Source organism: Ixodes scapularis, unplaced genomic scaffold (assembly GCF_016920785.2).
Source record: "Ixodes scapularis isolate PalLabHiFi unplaced genomic scaffold, ASM1692078v2 ptg000882l_1___fragment_4___debris__unscaffolded, whole genome shotgun sequence".
Taxonomy (NCBI): Eukaryota; Metazoa; Arthropoda; class Arachnida; order Ixodida; family Ixodidae; genus Ixodes; species Ixodes scapularis.
In genome coordinates this window covers 103,891-124,999 of record NW_024610061.1, presented here as the reverse complement: position 1 = coordinate 124,999, position 21,109 = coordinate 103,891, and the positions used below count along the sequence as shown (strand labels likewise).

The following is a 21,109-nucleotide window of genomic DNA, read 5'->3' as shown; positions in this document are numbered from 1 at the left end:
CTTTTCGAATTCTTTTGATAATTAAGTTCGAAAATTCGAAATTCATCGAATTTTTTGGTCAGTCAAGTTCGAAAGTTCGACAAGCATCGAACCTTGCAGCGCAATAAGTTCGAAAGTTCGAAAAAGATCGAATTTTTTAGCGTAATAAGTTCGACGGTTCGAAAAGCTTCGAAGTTCTTAGCTTAACAAGTTCGAAAATTCGACCTCCGTCGAATTTTACGATATAGACAATTCGAAAAATCGAAATCTTTCGAACCTTTCGAACCGCTTGATTCGATCATCGAAACTTCGATTCGAAAAAAGTTCGCGGCATCCCTAGTCTGGACTTTGGGGTCGCGCGCAAAGCGCCTAAGCAAACAAAACAACTTGCAAAAGGCGGCAAAAAAAAAAAAAAAAAAAAAGGAAATAGGAGAAAAAAAAAGAGGAGCTTTTCAGCGCGGTTTGGTTACGGGATCGCGCGCCGCGCGCAAGGAGGTGAGGAAGAGAAGCGGAGAAGCCCTCCCTTAGGAAACGCCTTAAAGGGTGTCCAAACAGGACACTACAAAACGCACGACTCCGCCAAATCGTGAAAATTGAAGCGGGCTTGAAGCGGGCGCTTCCGCTTCAATTTTCAAGATTTGTCGGAGTCCTGCGTTTTGTAGTGTCCTGTTTGGACACCCCTTAAGCAAACGAAACAGCTTGCGAAAAAAAAAAAAAAAGAACAACCCAGGGAACTAAGAGAGAAAAAAAAAAAAGGAGCTTTCTTTCCTTCTTTTTTTTGCACAGCGCAGTTTGGTTACCAGGTTGCGCGTCGCATGCCGCGGGCAAGGAGATAAGAAAGATAGCCGAGAAGCCCTGCCTAAGCAATGCCTAAGCAAACGAAACAACTTGCAAAAGGCGGGAAGAAAACAAAAACAGGGAACTAAGAAAAAACAAAACAACAGGAGCTTTTCCGTTCATTATGCGAGTAAATAGGGATGCAAAAATTTTACTTGGCGTAATGACCCCCCCCCCCCCCCAATTTTCATTTTTCGGAAAAAAAAAAGTGTGTTCATTCTGCGAGTAAATACGGTAAATGAAACTCGAGATGACTTGTGGTTTATGCTACGCCTGAGCAGTATCGAAAAAAAGAGAAAATAAAAGCAAGAGCTGTTCAGATCTTTGCTTAAAGGCGGTTGGCTATGCCAGCAGATAATGGACAGGGGCTGTGTGCGGTCAACAAAATAGCCTAGCAGACGACGCTCGCAATGGAAAGGGCTTTATGCGCAAGCGCCTAATCTCTCCCGTGACGCCGCATTTCTCCGCGGCACAGCGCCGGCTGTCCCGGCGGTCGACTCTCACATGATATTACAGTGTAGACCGCATATAGCGTATGTCTCGGGAGTCGCGAAAATCCGCACTATAAGCGGTACCGTGCTATAACCAAAACATCAATTTTTCAGGCCAAAATACATGCCATGAGACAACTTATCTTTGTAAAAGAATTTATTTTATGTTAGATGAAAAATAAAGCTTAGTTTGAGGAAAGTCTTTATTTTAACATACTAGTGCAGTTCTGTCTCAAGTGTGTCACACATTTTGAAAGAAATGAGCAGCTTTTGCCTGGCGCAGCCTTTTGACGGCGTCGCGGGTTGCGGACGGACGTTGCGAGCGTTCAGGATTGCTAAGCCTAATCACTTTTCTCCGGAGATGAAAATGCGTGAAAATTCGCATCCTTCATACGGTACGCGCCAGGAATACCTTGAACTTGAGCACACGCATGAAATGCGCCAAATAAGAAATCCGGGCGATGTTCGAGGACACAAATGCTTAGAAATCGCCACTGTAGTCGAAGTAAACAAACACGACGACACGGGCGTTTCTGCCGTCTTGAGAGCGCCGCCACGACATCGCCGCACGCGTAGGTGGATGTTCCCTTCTAGTACGTGCTGGATTATCATAGCGACACACAACGAAAATTCACAGTCAAGGATAGCGCTTTTACGCAGAACGATGAGATGAACGCCGTCTACGACGACGATCACAACCGACGCGATGTTCGCGGAATAGAAGCAGCCGGCCCGCGACCGGAGGAGGAGGAGAAGCATTGTAATAGAGGTTGGGGGGGAAAGGAGAGAGCCAATAGTGGCATGCAACGCGCGCGAACAGTTCTCCTCGACCTGCGATTGGTCCGTCGTTGCGGTTGTTTGTTTCTTTGTTTCCAACGCAGCGGAGGGACGCACGTATGTGAACGACTCGTGCGTCCCTCCGTCGCTATGGCAACTGAAGCCTCTCTCTTCGCTTCTCCCCGCTTTTTCGAGCAACCTCCGAGCAACCACAGGGAAGCGAGCTCGCTGCTCCGGTCGTCGGCGCGGTCGGCGGGCTGTGCCAAAAACCGCACTATAAGCGGTATTTCCCTTCGCGCGCCTGCATTTTAAGCGGTATGTAATTACATGGAGTTCTATGGGAGGTGAACCGGTGGTTTAAAAAAACTGTGTTATACCCGGTCCTGCACTATAAGCGGTTACGTTGTAAGTGGTCTATACTGTATTAAAAAATTGGGCCACTGTAGCTGCATTGATCAGCATATTGCCCTTGGCCACCAAACTGATGCATTAAGTACTCTGTTACTGTGTGAATGGTTAAAAACACTCAGAAACATAGAGTGCCACATTACATTTCCTCTGTCTCATTTTCTTCACCTGCCATCTTAAACATTATTGTTACTATTATTCATATTATTAAACCAATATGAATGGTTGTCGGAAAAAGAAAAGCATGCCTCTCTCTCAAATATAACTTTGTGTGTCTTGATCACCTAAAGTCAACCCCTGCTTTTGGGCCATTCATTTTTGTGCGTGCAGGGTGGATGTTTTTTACTTTGTAGCACAGAGTGGTACACTTTTTCCCAACAAGAATATAAAACAAATTGTAATATGACCCATATTGAGGGCCATCTGTCGGAAAGAACACAAAACATGTGCTGGAACCAAACCCCGAGGCACGACTCACAGTCGGGTTTTGTGTTGAGCGGTGCGGTGTAAGCGTCCTTTATACTCAGCATGCAAGGTGTTAACATTGAAATGTTTTTCTCTTTGTAAAATGTTTATGTGGAGTTGGCATTTTTTTAAAGATAATTGTTATATTTCTTTTTAAAGGGATTGTCCGGTCAAATTTTGTATTAGAGAAAACAATTGAATATCATTGTTATTGCCTTGAGACGCATCATACGTGCAATATCTGAATTTTATATGGCCCTCTGCGTGAGTAACTACATTTATACTGCTCCAATCGCATTCTAGCGTAAACGCTGCTTTTGTTGGCAACATTGCAGCTCTGACGTCACAAAACACAAAGCGAGCATTTTTGTCTCGTCGTTTGCCTGCAAGTGAACGCCTCAGCATGCTTCGTTTTTGTTGTTGTGCTCGACTTGTTTTGTGGTTGGGTGAGATTTTTGTTGTGCGGTTGGGTGCCACAACCACCGGGCAGCACATGCGAGCTAAGACATGACGTTCCACACTTTTCCGCGAGACGTGCAGTGACGAGCAAAGTAGATCGTCGTCGTGCGTAGGAACTGGGTTCCCGTCAAGATCGAGATCCTGCTTATGCAGCAATCATCTCACAGAAGAGAGCTACGAGCTGAGCTCTAAGCGGACAGAAGGCTTGTAAGCTGACGTGTGATGCTGTGCCAACTGGTGCATTCGATTCAACCGGAAGTTGCATGACCGCTGCGCTGGCGCGGTCGGTTCATCCGAGTTCTGAACGAGCTCAGACCCAGTTCAGTTCCTCAAAATCTTGCACCGGCTCCGGACTCAGTTCAGCGTCCGTGCAGAAGCAGACGACACTCCGCGTCCGTCTCTGCTCGCAGTGCCATTTTTCGCAGCTCTTGCTCAAATGTCTGCGATGTTTAACAATAACGCCGATACGGAGGTTGCATTTCTTCTCATTTATGATAATAACGTACCTGCTGTGGACGCGGAATTGAGATCATAGCCGAGGGTAGGAATTTGCTTGATTATGATATTCTGAAGGCGTTTTAGGCACCTGCTCGTGTAGGTTTGGCTCCCCGTGGTGAGTGTTGAAATATTGGCTCACGTAAATTGTTTCTTTTTGATGCTATGTGGGGATCCTCAGTGTTGGTATTCTTACTTAGAGACACGGGAAAGGTATTGCCCTCTTGATAGTCCCCGCCTCAGTTGCTCTTGGATGCATATTGACGACTCCGATGCAATGCAGAGGTCTGGGATTTAGTGCGTTGGCACTCGCATGTCCCCGTAGCTGAGCATAATACTGCATGCTTTGTCCGCTGGTATCTGTGGACACCCGCTAACGGGCCTGGGAAAAACGCCGAGAATCGTCCTTTTTGCCGATTCTCGCTTCAACTTGACGCCAAAGTTGCGGTCGATAACTGTCTTGGCCAAGACGCTATCGTCAGGCCTTCGTCTTCGAGGTGACCGGTATACCGACCGCGCGCTGCCGCCAGTGACTCCCGACGCAAAGTCATTCTGATGCTGCAAACTTATCGTCGAAATGCAAAGATTTCCTTTGAGTGGCATTTTCCGCTACCTTCTTGACTTGTAACCGACTATAGTTCAGAACTTTCTGGCTGAATCGAACAGACCTTGATTATGCAGCGAAACCGAAACCAACAGCTAGGCCATCTCGAAATGATACCAGTTGTATTGAGCACGCGTGAAGCCCGATATCTGTTTGACCTGCGTGTGGAAATGGAGCGTGACTATGATTCACCAAGCTCGTCCAAGTCAAGTGACGACATGCATTTGAACGGTTCGCCGTTTGCCTTCGACCCGCGGACATCGCCTCTGAGGGAATGACCTGCAGCCTCATCACCGATCCAGTGGATTCGCTGAAATGTGTACCCAGATGCCGCTTCGTGTACCTAGGTGCCGCTTCAGAGGCGAAATCTGCAGCCTTTGCTTTGCAAGTGCCCCTAGTTCGATCGGCGTCCGTTGCAGTTGTTTTTGCGCAAAACGGCAAAACGTTTGCTCGAAGCTTATGACTGTCTGCGAGTAATATCCTGCTAAAAGTCGTGACTTTTTTTGCACGTGCTTGGGAACTGCATTAAAAGAACCGTATTTCAGTAGGGTGCTGCTTAGGAGACTATATAATTCGAAACAAAATACAAGACATCCATCGACCAATGCTTGTTATCCCGACCACCCGACAAACCTTTGCGTTTTGCGACGTCACGCAGCACCTACGGATGTCAGCCATCGACACTGGCGAAATTCGGGGTGCAGTTTCGTACATAGGCTCATGAAAGGTTTAATTAATAACAAGAGATCATACATCAAAATAAAAATGACGTTTGTCTATATGAAGGCTCCCTCGACATAACGAGCGTAAGAACTTAAGTACTTCCGGTTTGCGCCGGACAATCCCTTTAAGACATTACCCATCCTCTGTTTGGAAACCTATGGCTACATACATTTATAGGGCTGTGAAGCTATCAGTTCCTTTGAATGCATCATAACCAGTGCTCAATGAGATGGGCCTGAAACAAATGACACCTACCATAAAATTAGGTTAATTTCAGAGGCAGGGGGGGGGGGTGCCCCTCGGTGTCTTGCCGGCTTCACTTTGTTAAAGGCTACCCAACCCTGTTTTGCAGACACCATAGAGAAATCTTTAGAGCTACCACTGGACGCAGCAGAACTGGCAAATCAGGCAACCAAATTGTTGGAGGAGCACGACTTCACCGAGGTGCTCAACAAGATCTCCGACGACGCGTTCAGCGACTTCTTCGCAGGTAATTCTTTGCTTTTTGTCTTAAGTCGATACATGTCTTCCGCCCATGCTTGTTGCAAGGTGCATGGTACGGTGAATGGGTATCACCAAAGGGTGACCAGAATTTGCATGGAAAGGGACGAACTGGCTGCTTGGAGCCCCCGGAATAGGTCTCTGTCGTAGGGTGCCAATTTTCTCGCCCTGCAGAAGGGGTAGGGTAAGAACTGTGCATTAGTGTTGCTTTGCGTACGACAAAATGTGTATGCCAAACTAATCTCGCAAAAAAGAAAAAGAATTGCCTGGCATTGATGTTTTGCCTTGTGCCAGTGGTCGGCAACCTTTTGGCGAAGCGGGCCTAGTCGCCGCGAAGCCAAGGCGGAACGGGCCGGACGGCAAGCAGCAGGGGGGAAGGGGGGGGGGGGGGGGGGGGGCGAAAATGAACAGTTTTTTTATTTCACGACAAACAACATGAGAAACGACATTTCCACGAAAACCTAGAAACTCCTCTCAGTGAGACTTTTGGTGTTGAACTGCGCTCGCCAAATTGCGAACATCCACATTCAAGCTGCTAACTGCGAGTCGCAAAATATTGTGGAGGTTCTCGTCAGTCATTCGTGAGTGGAAGTTGAATTTTATGCACTTCATTCGTGAAAAAGTCTGCTCGCAGACGGGCAGCAAATTAGTCAACTTTATTGTTTTTTTCTTTAGCTGACCGCGTAGGAGGGGGGGGGGGGGGGGTTATCGGGAGGCTGAGGGCCGTATGATACTACCTCGCAGGCCGGATCCGGCCCGCGGGTCGCTGGTTACCGACCACTGCCTTATGCAATTGAGGTGTGGTAACACTAACGCACAGTTCTTACCCTACCCCCTTGCAGCACGAGGAAATTAGCAGCCTACAACAAAGACCTGTTTCATGGGCTTGCATTGACCGTTGCATAGATTGTTGCTCGGAGCGGGCGGCCGCTGAGTGACCGTGCGTGCCTCGCGCAGAATCCAAGAACGGGGAGTATGTGCCGAGCAAGGAGGAGACGGAGGAGCTGGAGCGTGCCCTGGCGGCGGTGTCCAAGGACGTGCATCTGGCCCGGGAGTCCCTGGCCAAGCTGTCGGGGTCGTCGTCGGCCGAGGTGCCCGACCTGCCTGACCTGGTGGACGCCTTCCCGGACCTGCCCCTGAGCTCGAGCGACCTCACCTCCCTCACCCAGGCCCTGATGGGCAGCACCCCCGAGGCACTGCGCACCGTGGCCCTGCTCTCCTCGGACCTGCACCCACACCACCCGGAGGGATTCGCCCCGCTCGAGCCCCCGTCCCCCGCCGGTGCCACCGTCTTTGTGCCCGCGAGCGCCGGCACTGCAGAAGTGGCCGCCAGCTGGCTGCTTGGAACCGTGGGGCAGGACTTCGGCATCGGGAGTGCAAACAACGCCACGGGGGCGCCCGCGGGGGCCGGGGCGTCCCAGGTGGGGCTGCCCAAACAGTCGGTGCTGGCGCAGGAGTCGGTGTCCTAGCGATGATCACGCACCGCAGTGGTCATCGTCGTCCCCGGTTCTCGTCTGGTCGGGGGAAGGACGCCCCTTCCGCCGGGCTCTCGTCGGGAGGCCGCGCCGGAGCCGAAAGAAGCCCGCAGTACAAAGATTCACCTTTACGTTGGGGGAACCGCACCCCTCGGGACCGTGTTCCCTGCAGCTACCCCCCGGGGCCGCATCGGAGGTGTGGGGGGGGTGTCCGCCCCCTCCTCGTGCTGTCGTGCTCAATTCTCGCGTTTGCTGTGGGGGATGGGGCGGGATGGTTCTCTCCTGGGACGTGGCGTGCCCCCTCTCTCGGGCATGTATAGGTTCTTTCGTCGAGACTTTCCCTCTCTCATCGTTCTCTTCGGCAGTAGCTAGACTGACTGTAAGTAACACGTGTATTATAGGTACCCGCTAATCCTCCCATCCTCCCTTCGTGGCAGTTGCGTCACTTCCCCTCATCTCTTTCCTCCCTCGCAGGTTTCTTTTTGCGTGTCATCCTATGTACAGGTATATTTAACGTTAAAAAATGGTGAAAAGGAAAATTGCTTTTTTACGCGCTTTGCAGTTACTTTTGTTACGCCTCTGGGCGGCTGGACTTTGACTTTCCGTTCTCCATCTTGTGATGTGGACCATGACGTGTGGACAAGACAAGTTACCAGTATGTTATGTATTATATATATATACATATATAAATATGTATACACGTGTACATGAGTATCGATTATTCTTAGGGAAAACAGGACTTTGCTGTTTCAGAAATTGTGTTATCTGTGTCGTGTCTGCGTAATTTCTTTTTCTTACTGGCAGGATTTTGGTAGTGCAAAGGATATTGTGTGGCAGGGAAATGTCTCTTCTGTTCTCTGGAACGAACAAAAAAAACATGTTTTGTACAGTCTTTTTTTTTTTGTGTGCCTCGGGCATTTGTTGTTGATCATAACATCTCTAGCAATGAAGAACATGTGAACGTTTGTCTCTCATAAGTTAGGTCATGGATGGAGAAAGGAGAAAGCTTTGGCTTTGTCCTTTCGTTGTCTTTGTTATTGCTGTGGTACACTCGCATTATTTATATTTCTTTTTAAGAAACTGCCGCGTGAAATGGTACACTTCCAAGGTAACTGTGCATTTAGGCCGAACGTCTGGACGCCGCTTTTTTTTTTTTTAGCGTGGCTTCGTCTCTTCCCCAAAGAGTTTTTGAATTTTGTCTACGCTGCATGCAGGTGCGCGAAAGCCCCGTAAAGCGGAAAATCTCCAGACTAAGCCCGTGACTCTAATCCCGCCGATTGTGTGGCGTTTGCCCCCGAGAGTTGTTGAGGACGTGTGCGGGTCGCCCCGCGGTCGTGCCCGGCGGCACGGCAGCCGCAGCTCTGAGGCAAGTGCGCCGAGCGTTGGCTCGGGTGTTGGGCAGCCACTGCCAGCCCGCAGTCGTGGTTTGCTGCTTTTCGTTTCTGGTTAGTGGAGGTAGAAGGTTTTGGGCTTAGTCGAGCAGTGTATTTTGAAATGACCTAGAAGACTGTAATTCCTTGTGGATGTTTCTATTCATTCATATCAGTGTATAAGTGGGTTTTAAAGTGGCAAAGAAGAGAAAAAAATTAGGAAAAAAAAAATAAAGAGCTTTTAATGGTCCACTAACATGCTGTAATGATGATTTCTGCTTCGAGCACTCGCAGACGCTTTGTCTTTTGAACGGGTACATTTTGGTTTTAAATGTTGTGCAATGCATTAAAATAGTTGCCTGTTGTGTTTCCACGTTTAGATTTTTTTTTAATTTTTTTTTTCATGCATCTTCCAAAGAAGCACTTTTTCATGGTCAACAGCCGGCAGATCCCTAACACACCTTCCGAGCCAATTGTAATTTTATCCAGTCATTCCCCCATTTTCTTTTTCTTTTTTTTTTGTGGAATAAGGTGAAAGATGGCCCAGATGAATCTTGATGGACTAGCTTTTGCGTCTAAAAATCAGATTTGTATTCTGGAGTCATCACGGCGGAATAAATACTCCTGCAACTTTACTTCGCATCATGTTTGTCTGCCACCATTGGCCAGGCCTGCCACTGGCACAGTCCTGAGGTGAGGTGCTCCTCACATGACTGCCCATTGGTTGAATGTTTGGTGCTGTTGGGGAGGCAACTACTAACTGAAAAACAAGGAAACCTCGAAAGGAGTTTACTGCAAAGAAAAACTGACGAGTAATTACTTTTCAGTTGGATTCAATTAGGATTGTTCAAAAGCAGTATCAATCTTCATGTTGTAAGGCAGTGGTTCTGAAATGGGGATCTGCGAAGGCATTCTAGGGGTCCGCAAAGCCTGCCTCATCAGTCAAGCCCGGCAATAAAAGTTGTATTTATTCAGATTGATAAGAAATGTTCCAATTTTCCAGCGTTATCTCAGGAACGGGCTCGTCCACCATCTTCGCCGACAATGGGGTCCGGGAAACATCAATGGTTGAGAGCCACTGTCATAAAGTAACATCAGCAATAACTGATAGATGCATCTGATCTACCCATGATTGTAGGCCTCTTAAAATTAATTTTGAATTGGAAGGTTTGAAATTTTAATTTTCCGTTGTTTAACATTTGTAGTTTTTGTTTTTGCTTGTAAATCTTGCTATAAGCAGCTATCGCTTGTTTGGGTGGTTAGTTGTCAGTTTATTGTGCCCTCCTTTGTCGGTCTTTCAAAGACTGGTCACTCCCCCAAGCCTGCATAACTCGCTAGGGAATCTTCATTTAAAAATTTAAGAAAGTGAAACACAATGGTTCTTGTAGCATCCCATGTGTTTTTTTTTCTAAAAATATTTTGCCCAGACACGTTCTTTAAGTTTTATTCTGAAGTTTCAAATGCAGCTCTCGGCAAAAGCATAAAATATGCCATTTGCCTTTGAACAGTTGTTTAGGTTGCAATACAATTTGTTCATCAGAAGCAAGATTTACACATTTTTGCTACTGTGTTTCTGCTGGCAGTTCCTCGCCTTTGGATCTCGCAACATAGGTAAAATCCTCCTCCTTCTCTAATAGGGCTTTAGAAATCCAGGGACCATGCTCCAAGTCGAGCTCTTGAACCAAGGTACTGAGAAAAAAAATACATACCGAGGTTTTACGTCCCAAAGTGACTTGATCTTGGGTTGATAAGTGATGTAAAATAGTCTTGGTCATACTTTAAGGGATTATGAAATGATTTCAATATCACAGGCATGTTAATGCATAAGACTAATGAGCCAGGAGATAAAGGGATACTGAAATGAAAATTTTAATTTACTTCTCACGTTCAGGTATAAGTTGAGCATGATAAACATCTGCTAATGACAATCACATTGTTGTATTTTGAACTGATGGCTATATTTTTAGTCCTAAACAGCCGGTTCTGGCAAGCACTTCAGCAGTTATCGGAGAGCGACACATCTTAGGAGATCTGGGGGGCTATGTTGCACGTTTTGGACTCCCAGGAGACTCGGTAGAAGGAAGTGACGTCAACAACGCTCTTTGGATGTTGAATGGTGGAGTCGCTGATGACGCGTTGCGTGGTGCTGCTAAGATACGTTCATTCACACCTACGTCACTTCCTTCTCCCTAGTCGCCTGGGCGTCCAAAACGTGCAACATAGCCCCCCAGGTGCATTCACGACGTCATCAGTCCTAGGATGGGCAAGCCTATGACGAGGCTCTCGTGGTTATGAGCTTCGCCACTTGGTGGCGTGAGCTCTAAGCTTTTTTACATTGATGGTGGCTGCCCCGAAAAGGTAAATGGATGAAACCATGTGCACCGAGCGAGTAGTGGGGTTGATTATTTTCTATTTCAGGGCTGCAGTTAATTTGCATGCCTTTAGTTTTCTTCATTTACCCTTCTGTCACTGCACTTGTTCAATACTGCTCCCAACCCCCTGGGCGGATAGGGTCCGCCATCACTCCTGCTGAACAAGAAGGGGTCCCTGAAACATAGGTTGGAGAACCACTGGCTTAGAACTTCAGATGATAAAATAAGTGCTAAAATTTCGTTTCATTACCCCTTTTAGCTTCTACTATGTAATTTTAATAATAGGACCAGGCTATTGCATCTCTTTTAGAAACTTCACGTAGTTTAAAGTTGCTTGGCAAATGTTTCTTGCTGCCATCGGTCAACAGTATCCAAGTCTGTCGATCAGCATGCGTAAGTACTGCCACTAAATATAGCTCGCAGATTTGTCTGTGCTTGGCTCGGGCAAAACTAACATACTAAGACGCTGGTTTGGGTTCAGCTCCCATTGCTGAGATCCTAAAATAAGGTTAAACGCTTAGCACATGTCTTGGTCTCTGTGCATTGTTAACTCGGGCATCGACACTGGAACACATCAGTAAAGATGCTCCGCGACATTCTGTCCACAAGCTGTTGCTCAAGTTGCGACGGGAAATATGCCCAATGCACATTCTGTAGATCTAAAACAAGGATAAGAAGAGACCAATGTGCAAAGTAGACAAACTTGGTCCCCTATTTTCTGAAGCTGAGCAAGGCAAGGAGAAAAAAGATGAATACAGAAGGCTCCACCTCTCAATGCTTGAAGGGAAGGGATACCAGCACATAAATAACAAAGCATCACACTGGGATTGGTGGCCGAGGGGGCTAGTGTGCACCAGCTCGGAGCACGCGGAGCGAAAGCTTTCGCTGCAGAACCTAGGGATCCTGGGTTCAATCCCCACCCATGCTCATTTTGATCTGAATGAGCATGACACCGGCATGCAGTTGTGTATCAGTACTCCGTGGTGCACGTTAAAGACCCCAGGCTGGCAGTTGTACCGCACTGGCTAAATTGCTCTTCACAGCTGAGACACCAGATGCCCACTGAGGCAGACTAACTTCCAGCTGTATAAACATACACACAAAACAAATTCTACGTCGCACACCGGAGGTGATGAAATTGGACAGAAAAGCTGCATCAGCATTTGGCTGACACCCACGTCGCCGTTAATGAAACGAAAGACTGCTGAACGCTGATGCCCCACTCTTGTCTCTGGTGGTAGGTGATGCAGAAAATCAAGCACCATGACCTTATTATCTGGGATGTGACATACACTTATGAGAGCAGGGTGAAAGGAGAGGATGTGCTAGAGGACAAAGTGCTAAAAAGTGGAAAGTGTATGTTGACCTTCGACTGCATCTGCTAGGCACCTCTATGCCTCTATGCGCATTTCAGTCTATACGATGGCAGTGCTTTTGCTTACTGTGCAAGGCAGTGATGGTCCCTAATACATGGTGTGCAATGTAGTGATGCAAAAGTATCGTAAAACTATTGCTGGTACCATTAACAGTATACTCGATAGCTGACAACTATCAACTATCGATAGCCGACTATTTTAATGCTATCGATGGCGTTTTGTTTATGCGACGAATAATGTCGAGAGTCCATCCAAGAAATGTTGCAAAGCGTGGAGAAAAGCGCAACTGCAATTAAGGACTTCCACATAATTATCAGAAACATGTCTAAAACCTATAGAAAAACTACAGGAAGACGGTAGAAATCCTCCTTACAAACCATGGACAATAAACTATCGATATACTATAAAAAAACTGAATAGAAGATATTCTGATAGTGAAATATCTATATTTTTCTTGATAAGTTGTCAAAGTTTATCTTCTGTCTTTTGATTAGGAGTTCACACTTTGTAGACAAAGTTCAATCAGGAAAATGAAAATCCCTTTGTCGTCCAATTAGTAAGCTATGCACCGCAAAAATCTAAAACTCTTCTTAAATATGATGCTAGTGATGGTGATTCAACACATAAGTACGGGGACATGACTTTACTTAGATGAAAAGATGTGGTGTTTATTTCAAACAGATTGTAAAAAAGGAAAAAAAAAAAAAAATATTGCCTTGGATTCGCAAGTTTTTTTGCACTTAATGTCTCATTGCCAACAATATTGTTACTTGGATCATGGAAAACTTAGTATTTATTTTTGATCCAGTGAAATATAAAAGCATCAGTAACTAACCATGCTGGCTTGGTATAAGCTTTTCATCTGGCAATGTTCAATTTGAAGTGTCCACAAGGTTTTTGTTACACTTATTGGCCCAAACATATTTATTTGTATACATGATGTAAGTGGTGCTATATTTTGAAGTTGTATTTTATATCAACAGGTAAATCATTAAACTCTGAAAATAGAATTGAACAAAAAGTGGCAACACACCACTGCAAAAAAGCCTAAATGTTTTCGTCAATGGCCATTTCCCAATTTTCGTGATCTGCTAATTAACCACAAATAGTTACCAGCAGAAAAAAAAAAGTGATCCTTAGCAGAGTGCCTATTCTCACCTCTCAGTGGACAAGGCTATGGAAGGCAATACATGACAATTGAATAATAAAAAGTGTGAAAAAAACAAGTAACCCTAATGCTATACTTCATTTCAGCTCAAGTTCAGATGCAGCTGATGCTACAAGTCCTGAACAGTGCTTGCACTGCATGAGCGTGTGTGCTTGGCAGGGCTGCTGAAAGCCCGCAGCTCATGCTTGTAGCATAGGCTCAAAGCTGAAACGAAGTATAAATGTCTTCAGCGAGTATTTTTCCCAGCTTCAAGACAAAAAGAAAATCTTTTTTCTTTTGAAGAAAAGAAAAGGGAGGGGGGGGGGGGGGGGGCAGGGGGCATGCACCCTCCCCCTTTCTTTGCAATCTCATTTTGCTGGGGCCTCCTCTCCCCCCTCCCCCTCATACAGCATTTTGTCATGGGTGGCACCCCCCCAAAACTAAATCCTGGCTACGTGCCTGAAGCGTACCAAAGTGCAATGACTACAGTAAAACCCGTTTAGAACGAACCCACATATAGCGAATTATTGTCAATATCAAACTCACGAAAAATTAAAATAAAAATTCATGTAAAAAGTATGTTTTACAACGAACAACATATTGGCTATATCGAACTTTTCCCCTCCGTGAAGGCTTCCAAAATCGCGCAAACAATCGTCTTCTAGCCTGTCCCTTCCCCCAAAAAAAGAAGTAGGAAAGGAAGAAAATTCCAAAAGCTCAAGTTGCGAACGAAATTGAGCGAAGAGAAGAGATTCAGAAGGGGACAAAGCTAAAAAATTACACTCTGCTCGCACGCTCAAGAAAATATATTTTCATCCCAAAGTGTTTGCCCACGAAGAGCAGCGATTCAAATGAAGAAATAAACAAAAAAAATCTTTTAGCGCGTTGTTACAAGGCGGAAGTAAGGAATGAGAAAGATAGAGAACCTCTCGCCTTACAACGAACTCATCGTGAAAGTTCGTTAAAAAGTTTTTGCTATATCAAACTACTTGCTATACCGAACTGATCATAGCATTTCCTGCAGTTCGTTATAAACGGGTTTGACTGTAATATCAGAATTTCAGAAATTTACAAAATATGTGCATGGAAAAAGTATCCGAACGCCATTCCCGTTTTAAGAGTCTAAATTCATTGCCCTTTTTGTAGACAATATGCACGTTTAGCCTTCTTGCTTTGTTTTGACCAAGGCCCTATATTGTCTGCTCGTAGATATCCGTCGCCATGTTCTTTATAGGTTTGGCTTTCATTTTGATAATGCTCGATAGTTTCCTGAAAGTTTTAATTTTGATAGTACCATAGATAGTCAATTTTTCAATAGTTTTGCATCACTAGTGCACTGATGTTGCAACAACTGTTGTTGGGGCCTAGCTGCTAGCATGCATCTTCTGGAGCATACGCTTTGGACCACCAAGTTTGCTTTTTTCCACTAGAACAAGTAGGAAAGCCCACCAGCATGGTACAATGATGTTATGTGCAAGCCACATATTCGAGCACTTGTATGCCATGCACCACTCGATGGTTACCTTCCATATATTTGCCCCCCAGTTGCCTCCACTCGGTGCGGCACTGCAGATCTCCATGGTGCAGGCTGTTGCCCTTATGCAGTGCCGTGGCTTTCCTGAACCAGTAAAGATCACTGTCGTCGAACAGCTTGGCATGCTATGAAATTGCACACTAGTGTCGCTGGCTTTGGAAACTGCATCACTAGCAGGTGGGAAGTATTGCTGTACTTGTTTCCCTCTGGGCACAGGTTTCCACAAACATATGGCTTTAAAAACTACCTGGCATGTTTACACAAACATCTGTATAAAATGAGAAGGTAACCAGAGCCGCATGCAGCATGACATGGATGCAGGGCAAGCTCTTTTGAGGCACATCATTCAACCATTTTGGTTTCTCTCTTTTCTTTACTTGGGACTGTATTTCCGGATGACATAATTAAAAGTCAGACTTCTTCTAGTTCTACAAGGACGCCGCCACAGTCCTTAGGGTGCAGGAAAATGACTGGCTTCCCGTGGGCACCGGTGCTTGGTTTCTCAGAGAGGGTGCGCACGTTCTTGCCCCGGAGGTCCTCCACGGCAGCCTGGATGTTGTCCACCTCCAGGCAGATGTGGTGCATGCCTCCACTTTTGTTTTTATCCAGAAAACCCTGGACAGGACTCTTCTCTCCCAAGGGCAACAGCAACTCAAACTTGGTGTTCCCAGCTTCCACAAACACGGTGGTCACCCCGTGGCTTTGCAAAGGCTTTGGCTCACTCACCTGCATTCATTAGAAGTAATCACTCGGGTGGTGGAGATTACACTATGCTTCACAAAGCATAGTGTAATCTCCACCGCCCAATACGGGTTCCAAAAGGAAAAATCTACAGAGCAAGCTCTTCTCAACATAAAAAAAAAATTGGTTGCAAATATTGAAGACAAGTTAATTACACTCTGACTGTTTTTAGATTTGAGGAAAGCGTTTGACACCGTTCAGCATGCTATTTTAATCAGCAAACTAGAACATTATGGCAGCCGCGGGGTTGCGCTCGCATTACTAAAAAGCTATTTAACAAATCAGCAGCAATACGTAAAAATTGACAATCTAGAATCGACTAAGGAAAAAATGCGTCATGGTGTCCTACAGGGTTCCATATTAGGCCCTTTACTTTTCCTAGTTTATATAAATGATATAGTAAGCATTTCTGGTTCCCCAGAGTAATAATGTATGCAGATGACACTAATATTTTTTTTAGTGAAGCAACTCCAGAATGCCTGGAGGAGAGGGCAAACGCCTATCTTGTAAAGCTTTCAAAATGGCTGAGTTCCAATGGGTTACAAATAAACACAAGCAAAACAAAATATGTGATTTTTAAACCAGCAACAAAACATCTTACAAACTCCCTTAAGATTATGTTTGAAGGTGATTTAATAGATCAAGTAACTGAGGAAAAATTTCTGGGTGTTTTAGCACTACAGGAGCTAAAATGGAATACACATGTAAGTAAACTAAAGTCAGAATTATCACGAGTTCTTGGCTGTATTTATAGGGTGGCAAGCCTTGTGCCAAGGTGGTTAGTAGAAACATTGTATTACCCCTTATATTTTTCCAAAATGTGTTACGGGATTCTTATATGGGGCACAAGTACAGCCATCCGATTACTATAAATTACTAATCCTACAAAAAAAGGTTCTACATATATTCAAAAACTATGGGGGGAGAATAAGAGAACTTCAGATGGAACCACTTTTTAATAAATACAAGATCTTAAAGGCAAATCAAGTATACTACTTCAAATTATTTTAATTAATTTATCGAAAAAAGGTTATACACCACCCCAGTCACAACAGAAGAATTGTACCCGTTCCGTCATGTTAAAGGGGTCATGAAACGCTTTTCCAACTTTTTCCTGTTTAGCTTTCCTCCTCAACTCATAAATCGCGCATTCCACCAAACAGTTCAAGAAGAGGAAAAGAGGGGAGGCCCCTCTTGCTCGGAATCTGGTTTATGTACCCGGACAAAGCCATTGTCCCCCTAGAAGATTAGCCCGTCGCTCAAAATTGAGACAAAAGTTGCTTTCCCCACACCGTTCACCCCGGAGCTGACAGTGCTGTGGAAGCTACGTGCCTGTTGGGCCAGCCACACTTGCCAAATGCTTACGCTCCTCCGCGCATACCCACGCGCAGAGATTGAGGTCAGGTGATGAAAGGAAGGCGGCTGATTGGTTCGGCAAGCGCGTAGCTTCTACCACAATGTCAGCTTAGGGGTGAAGGGACTAAGTGAGGTCCGGTTTTGTGTGACGTGCGTTTGGACACGATGACACGCTTTTGGGACCGCGGATGTATCACAGTGAAAAGGCAGAGAGCTTACGAAGGGGAGGAGGTACGAAATAGTCCGCTGTATTTTAAAATTTTCGCACTGAAAGTCAGGCTTTTGACTTTCTACCTTTTTTCTTTTGGCCCACTGAACGATGTGCTATTAGTGAAATCCCAATCGAAAATGATTTATCCCAACCCAAAATCCGTTTCATGGGCCCTTTAAAAGAAGGGAACCCTATAGAAGAACAAATTACGGAAGGCAGAGTATACACTATCAAACAATTAGTCTATTAAATAACATGCCCTCTATGAAGTATGCAAAATCGCTCCCTTTATTTAAAAAGAATGTAAAGCACCGCTGGTAGGCAGCGATATAAAATTTATCTAAGCTTCCTAATCACAATAAAGCATTGTATTATACTTTATAACTTCAAAGTTCATCCTTGTTTTATTTTATGTGCATGACTCGCCTTGTTATATTTTGTTGGGAATATACTGTTCAGTTTCCGTAAAGTGAGCGATAATGATGTTTGTTATTTGTGTGTTCCTTAGATTACTTGTTTTTTCTTTCATGTTGATTATAATCTGTATTCTCGTCTTTTGCATTCAGTACTTGTTTTTATGCTTATATACATGGTGTTTATTGTTGCATTTGTGTTATGTATGTGTGCCTCAGTCTGTAAAAGTTTTTATCATGCTGTATTATTTTGTTCGATGGAATACATTTCCATGTTATTTTTTATGTGTAAACTGCAAGGGACCGGTGCCACGTTCGGCTCTTTTTAGCTTTTTGCACAGGCCCTTCTTTCGGGCTCTGCCCGAAGGAAAACGAATAAAGAAAGAAAAAAAAAAGAAAGAAAAAAAATGACAGATTGCTACCTTTGCGCCCACACACAGTCACCCGTAAACAAGGAGCCGAGCAGTCTTTGAAATGTCGGGCACATTAAAGAAATTGGTTAGAGTTCACTGAGTACCCTTTCTTATTGTTTACCTAACCAAATGGAGTTCTGCCGAAATGTTCATAATTAACTCTTTAAGAAAGAAAAAAAAAACCTGTTGGGCATTATTTTTCGTGCAACCCTCATTCTTATGACTTGTCTCAGTCAGTCAGGTACAGCCAGAGCAGGAAATACTCATGTGAATTTTTTCAATAAGGCAATACTCTCTATTTACTGCTACCATAAAGGGTTTTGAATATACATAGTTTTCACGGACGTCACAGCCGGGGCTTATGGGATATGTCAGCGCCATTGCCAGGTACTGACATAGTCTTAACGCTACAGTGTGAGCGTACAAAGCTGCTGTCCGAGAAACGCCGAAGCCTCCGACTTGCTCGCATACATTGGAAGTGCCCGTGTCTGTGGTCGTCACTTCGTTACCGGCAAGAAATACATTGCTCAACTCTACGTTGATAGCTGGATGCTTTGTTAGCACCCTGTGCGCATTGCCATAGCGGATGTGGGGCAGTGTTTGGTGCCTGGTAGTGTCACGCTGCAGGGATGTGCTTTTACCTTTCTCACACCATTTCTGTGATTGTGTAGTGTTTGTAGCACACTTGTGTCAATAATGTTGCGGCAGTGGCGCCGAGTTTACCCAGCTAAAATGCCGCGAGGCAAGTACGGGCACATCTCTCCGTTTCCAGGCAAACCTTCGGCTCTCATAAAGACTCTTCTTTTATTACCTGTCAACTTGTATCATTCAGCACGACGATGCACTTCAATGGGAGATGCATCAATGTCAGGCTCTTTACCCATCCAGTCTTAAAATAGTTGTGGGCATTCAGGGCCCTGAAAGCCTTCATCTGTTGCAGCGACACATAGTTCATCGACAAAACCAGGTAGTTAATTATGTCCACATGCAATGTGACTGGCTGCACATCCGCATCTAGAGCAGTGTCCGCGCCAACGTGTAGCGTGTATGAATCAACATTGTCACACATCTTCACTTTAGACTCATATCGAGATCTGTGTAAGGCCCATAAGCTCTTCAAAACAGGAAGTGCAGAACTCATGGCGAATGGCCTTCGCCATCGCACTGTATGGGCGATACAAATTTTGCAGCGAAGAAGCAATCGAGCGGCAAACGTAAGGCGGCGGCAGCGTCTGCGTCAGCTTCTCAGTACCTGGCGATGGCAGCCAGCGGGCGGAAGTAGAGGAAGTGACGTCACGTGGGAACTATGTATACAAGTGGCCATAGCTGCAGTGGGACAGAGAGCACTGCATCTGCACAAATAAATTACTTTTCATACACATTTCGTTAGTACAGTAATGCAAGGTTATGCACAACATGACCTTCTCCAAGTGTGACATGTCAACATGCCACCTAAAGTTGAGCTGGAATGCTCACCTTTAAACCTAAGGTGTTCTTGTAGAAGTCGGTGAGTTTCTCCAGTTCTAGAGTAGCCATGGCAATGTGGTTCAGCCTAAGGATTTTCCATGACCGCTGCAGATCCACATGAGTAGCGTGGAAGCACCTTGTAAGAAGCTGGGCGGAGGTATTTAAACACGATCTCGAGAAAGCCTGCATTCTACCTGTAAAAAAAAGAAAAAAGAAATGCAAAATTAAGTTGCAAACGTCGCATATGACCAAGGCAAGGTACTGAAACATCGTTTCAAGCTTCTGTTCATTGTACTTGCGTCTGAAACCACCATCTGTTTACTTAATCCAGACCTTGATAGTATAGCACAAACTCTAATTGTTTCATAACAGGGACGACGCCAGACCTTCACTTTCCGAGGCTCAGCTCCGTTACTTATTCCCCTCCTACTGGTCCGCTTTAGCACCAGGCGAGGCACGTTCTTACCTCTATATTACTGAAACTGCTTCAGCTTCTCAGTACCGTCCGCCAGAAGCTCCTTTTCCAAGGCCAACTCCTGCTGTTTTCTTCGCTGCCTGGAATTTTGCAGGACGTGGAAACTTCGCGTCCCCAGCACTCCGATGGCCACCACGGTTAGCCCAATGAGACCAATCACCGAGCCTTTATGCAGTCTATCGGCTAAATTACTTTGCCTGTACTTTTTCATCGTCTACATTAACCGACCAGATGGGAATTGGCGATAGAACAGGAGGTAATTACCAGATATGAAAACAAATGAAAAGCGATAAAGTAATTAAACTTGCCGAGAAATCGCCATTAATGGATCAGTGACCACGACAACGAGATAGGACCGGTAGAACCACGGGAACCACGGATAGCACGAATGGATGGATGGTAATGGCTATACCGGCTATACCCTTTTTACCGGGCGGCAGTTGCGCCACCTAGCCTAACATTTTGTCATTCCTTTTTTCTTAAATTTGTCTTCCCCCCCCCCTTTCCCCTTTTAAAGCGATTCCATTGCTTGATAAGCCTTGATTGCACGGGCGCGAGCGGCGCGAGACAACAGACCGTTTGCAACTGAATTTTTGAACTCGCCGAATCAAGCAAGCCATGACATCTCCTGAAACACTTCGATTGTGTTGCTCGCTGCGTGCATTTTCTTGACATGACTGCTAAAACGTCATAAATTATAAAATGTATTTGAAACACAAATTTAAGTGTATCTGGAAAATTAAAGTTACATTCTTACTTATGGCTAAAAGTTTCGGTTTCACATTCTAGCATGAAGCGTGTATACTTTACTCTTTACTGATCTATTTAGGTGTATGAACCATATCGTCATGGGCGTACCAACCGAAGGGGGGGGGGGGGGGCGCTTGCCCCCCCCCCTTCCCCCCCCCCCCTCTGAAACGGCCGCCACTGACCAAGAGTGGGTTGTTGGCTGTTAACACAGAGCGCTCCCGGTAGCCTCCTGTCTAGACGCCATGTTTATTCTATATATCCCAAAAACCC

General features: G+C 45.3%; 2 protein-coding genes across 4 annotated transcripts; one reads left to right on the top strand and one right to left on the bottom strand.

Annotated features, from left to right (window-relative positions):
* Positions 1-5,515: 5,515 nt before the first annotated feature.
* LOC121834260 (INO80 complex subunit D-like) lies at positions 5,516-9,219 on the top strand (the record flags this gene model as incomplete). Its single annotated transcript, XM_042288010.1, has 2 exons — positions 5,516-5,728; positions 6,697-9,219. Coding segments are annotated over 2 exons (725 nt in total), but the record flags the coding sequence as incomplete, so codon positions are not given.
* A 6,147-nt stretch (positions 9,220-15,366) lies between these two features.
* LOC8051513 (methylmalonyl-CoA epimerase, mitochondrial) lies at positions 15,367-20,670 on the bottom strand. 3 transcript variants are annotated; one of them, XM_029980626.3, is made up of 3 exons: positions 20,081-20,670; positions 19,624-19,808; positions 15,367-15,739 (listed from the first exon to the last, which is right to left on the bottom strand). In XM_029980626.3, the coding sequence occupies exons 2-3, from the start codon at positions 19,801-19,803 to the stop codon at positions 15,425-15,427; spliced, it is 495 nt and encodes a 164-aa protein (XP_029836486.2). In that variant the 5' UTR covers positions 19,804-19,808; positions 20,081-20,670; the 3' UTR covers positions 15,367-15,424. The 3 variants fall into 3 exon arrangements, with proteins under 3 accessions (XP_029836486.2, XP_029836487.2, XP_029836488.2); XM_029980627.4 differs by having other exon boundaries at positions 20,398-20,481; XM_029980628.4 differs by having other exon boundaries at positions 20,354-20,457.
* Positions 20,671-21,109: the final 439 nt, after the last annotated feature.

What these genes read in the sequence shown, in the direction of transcription:
- LOC8051513 (XM_029980626.3), bottom strand. Translation starts at nt 19,803, where the DNA reads ATGCAGGCTTTCTCGAGATCGTGTTTAAATACCTCCGCCCAGCTTCTT. An exon ending in AGAACACCTTAGGTTTAAAG is followed by an intron (nt 15,740 to 19,623) that starts GTGAGCATTCCA and finishes TAATGAATGCAG; the next exon opens with GTGAGTGAGCCAAAGCCTTT.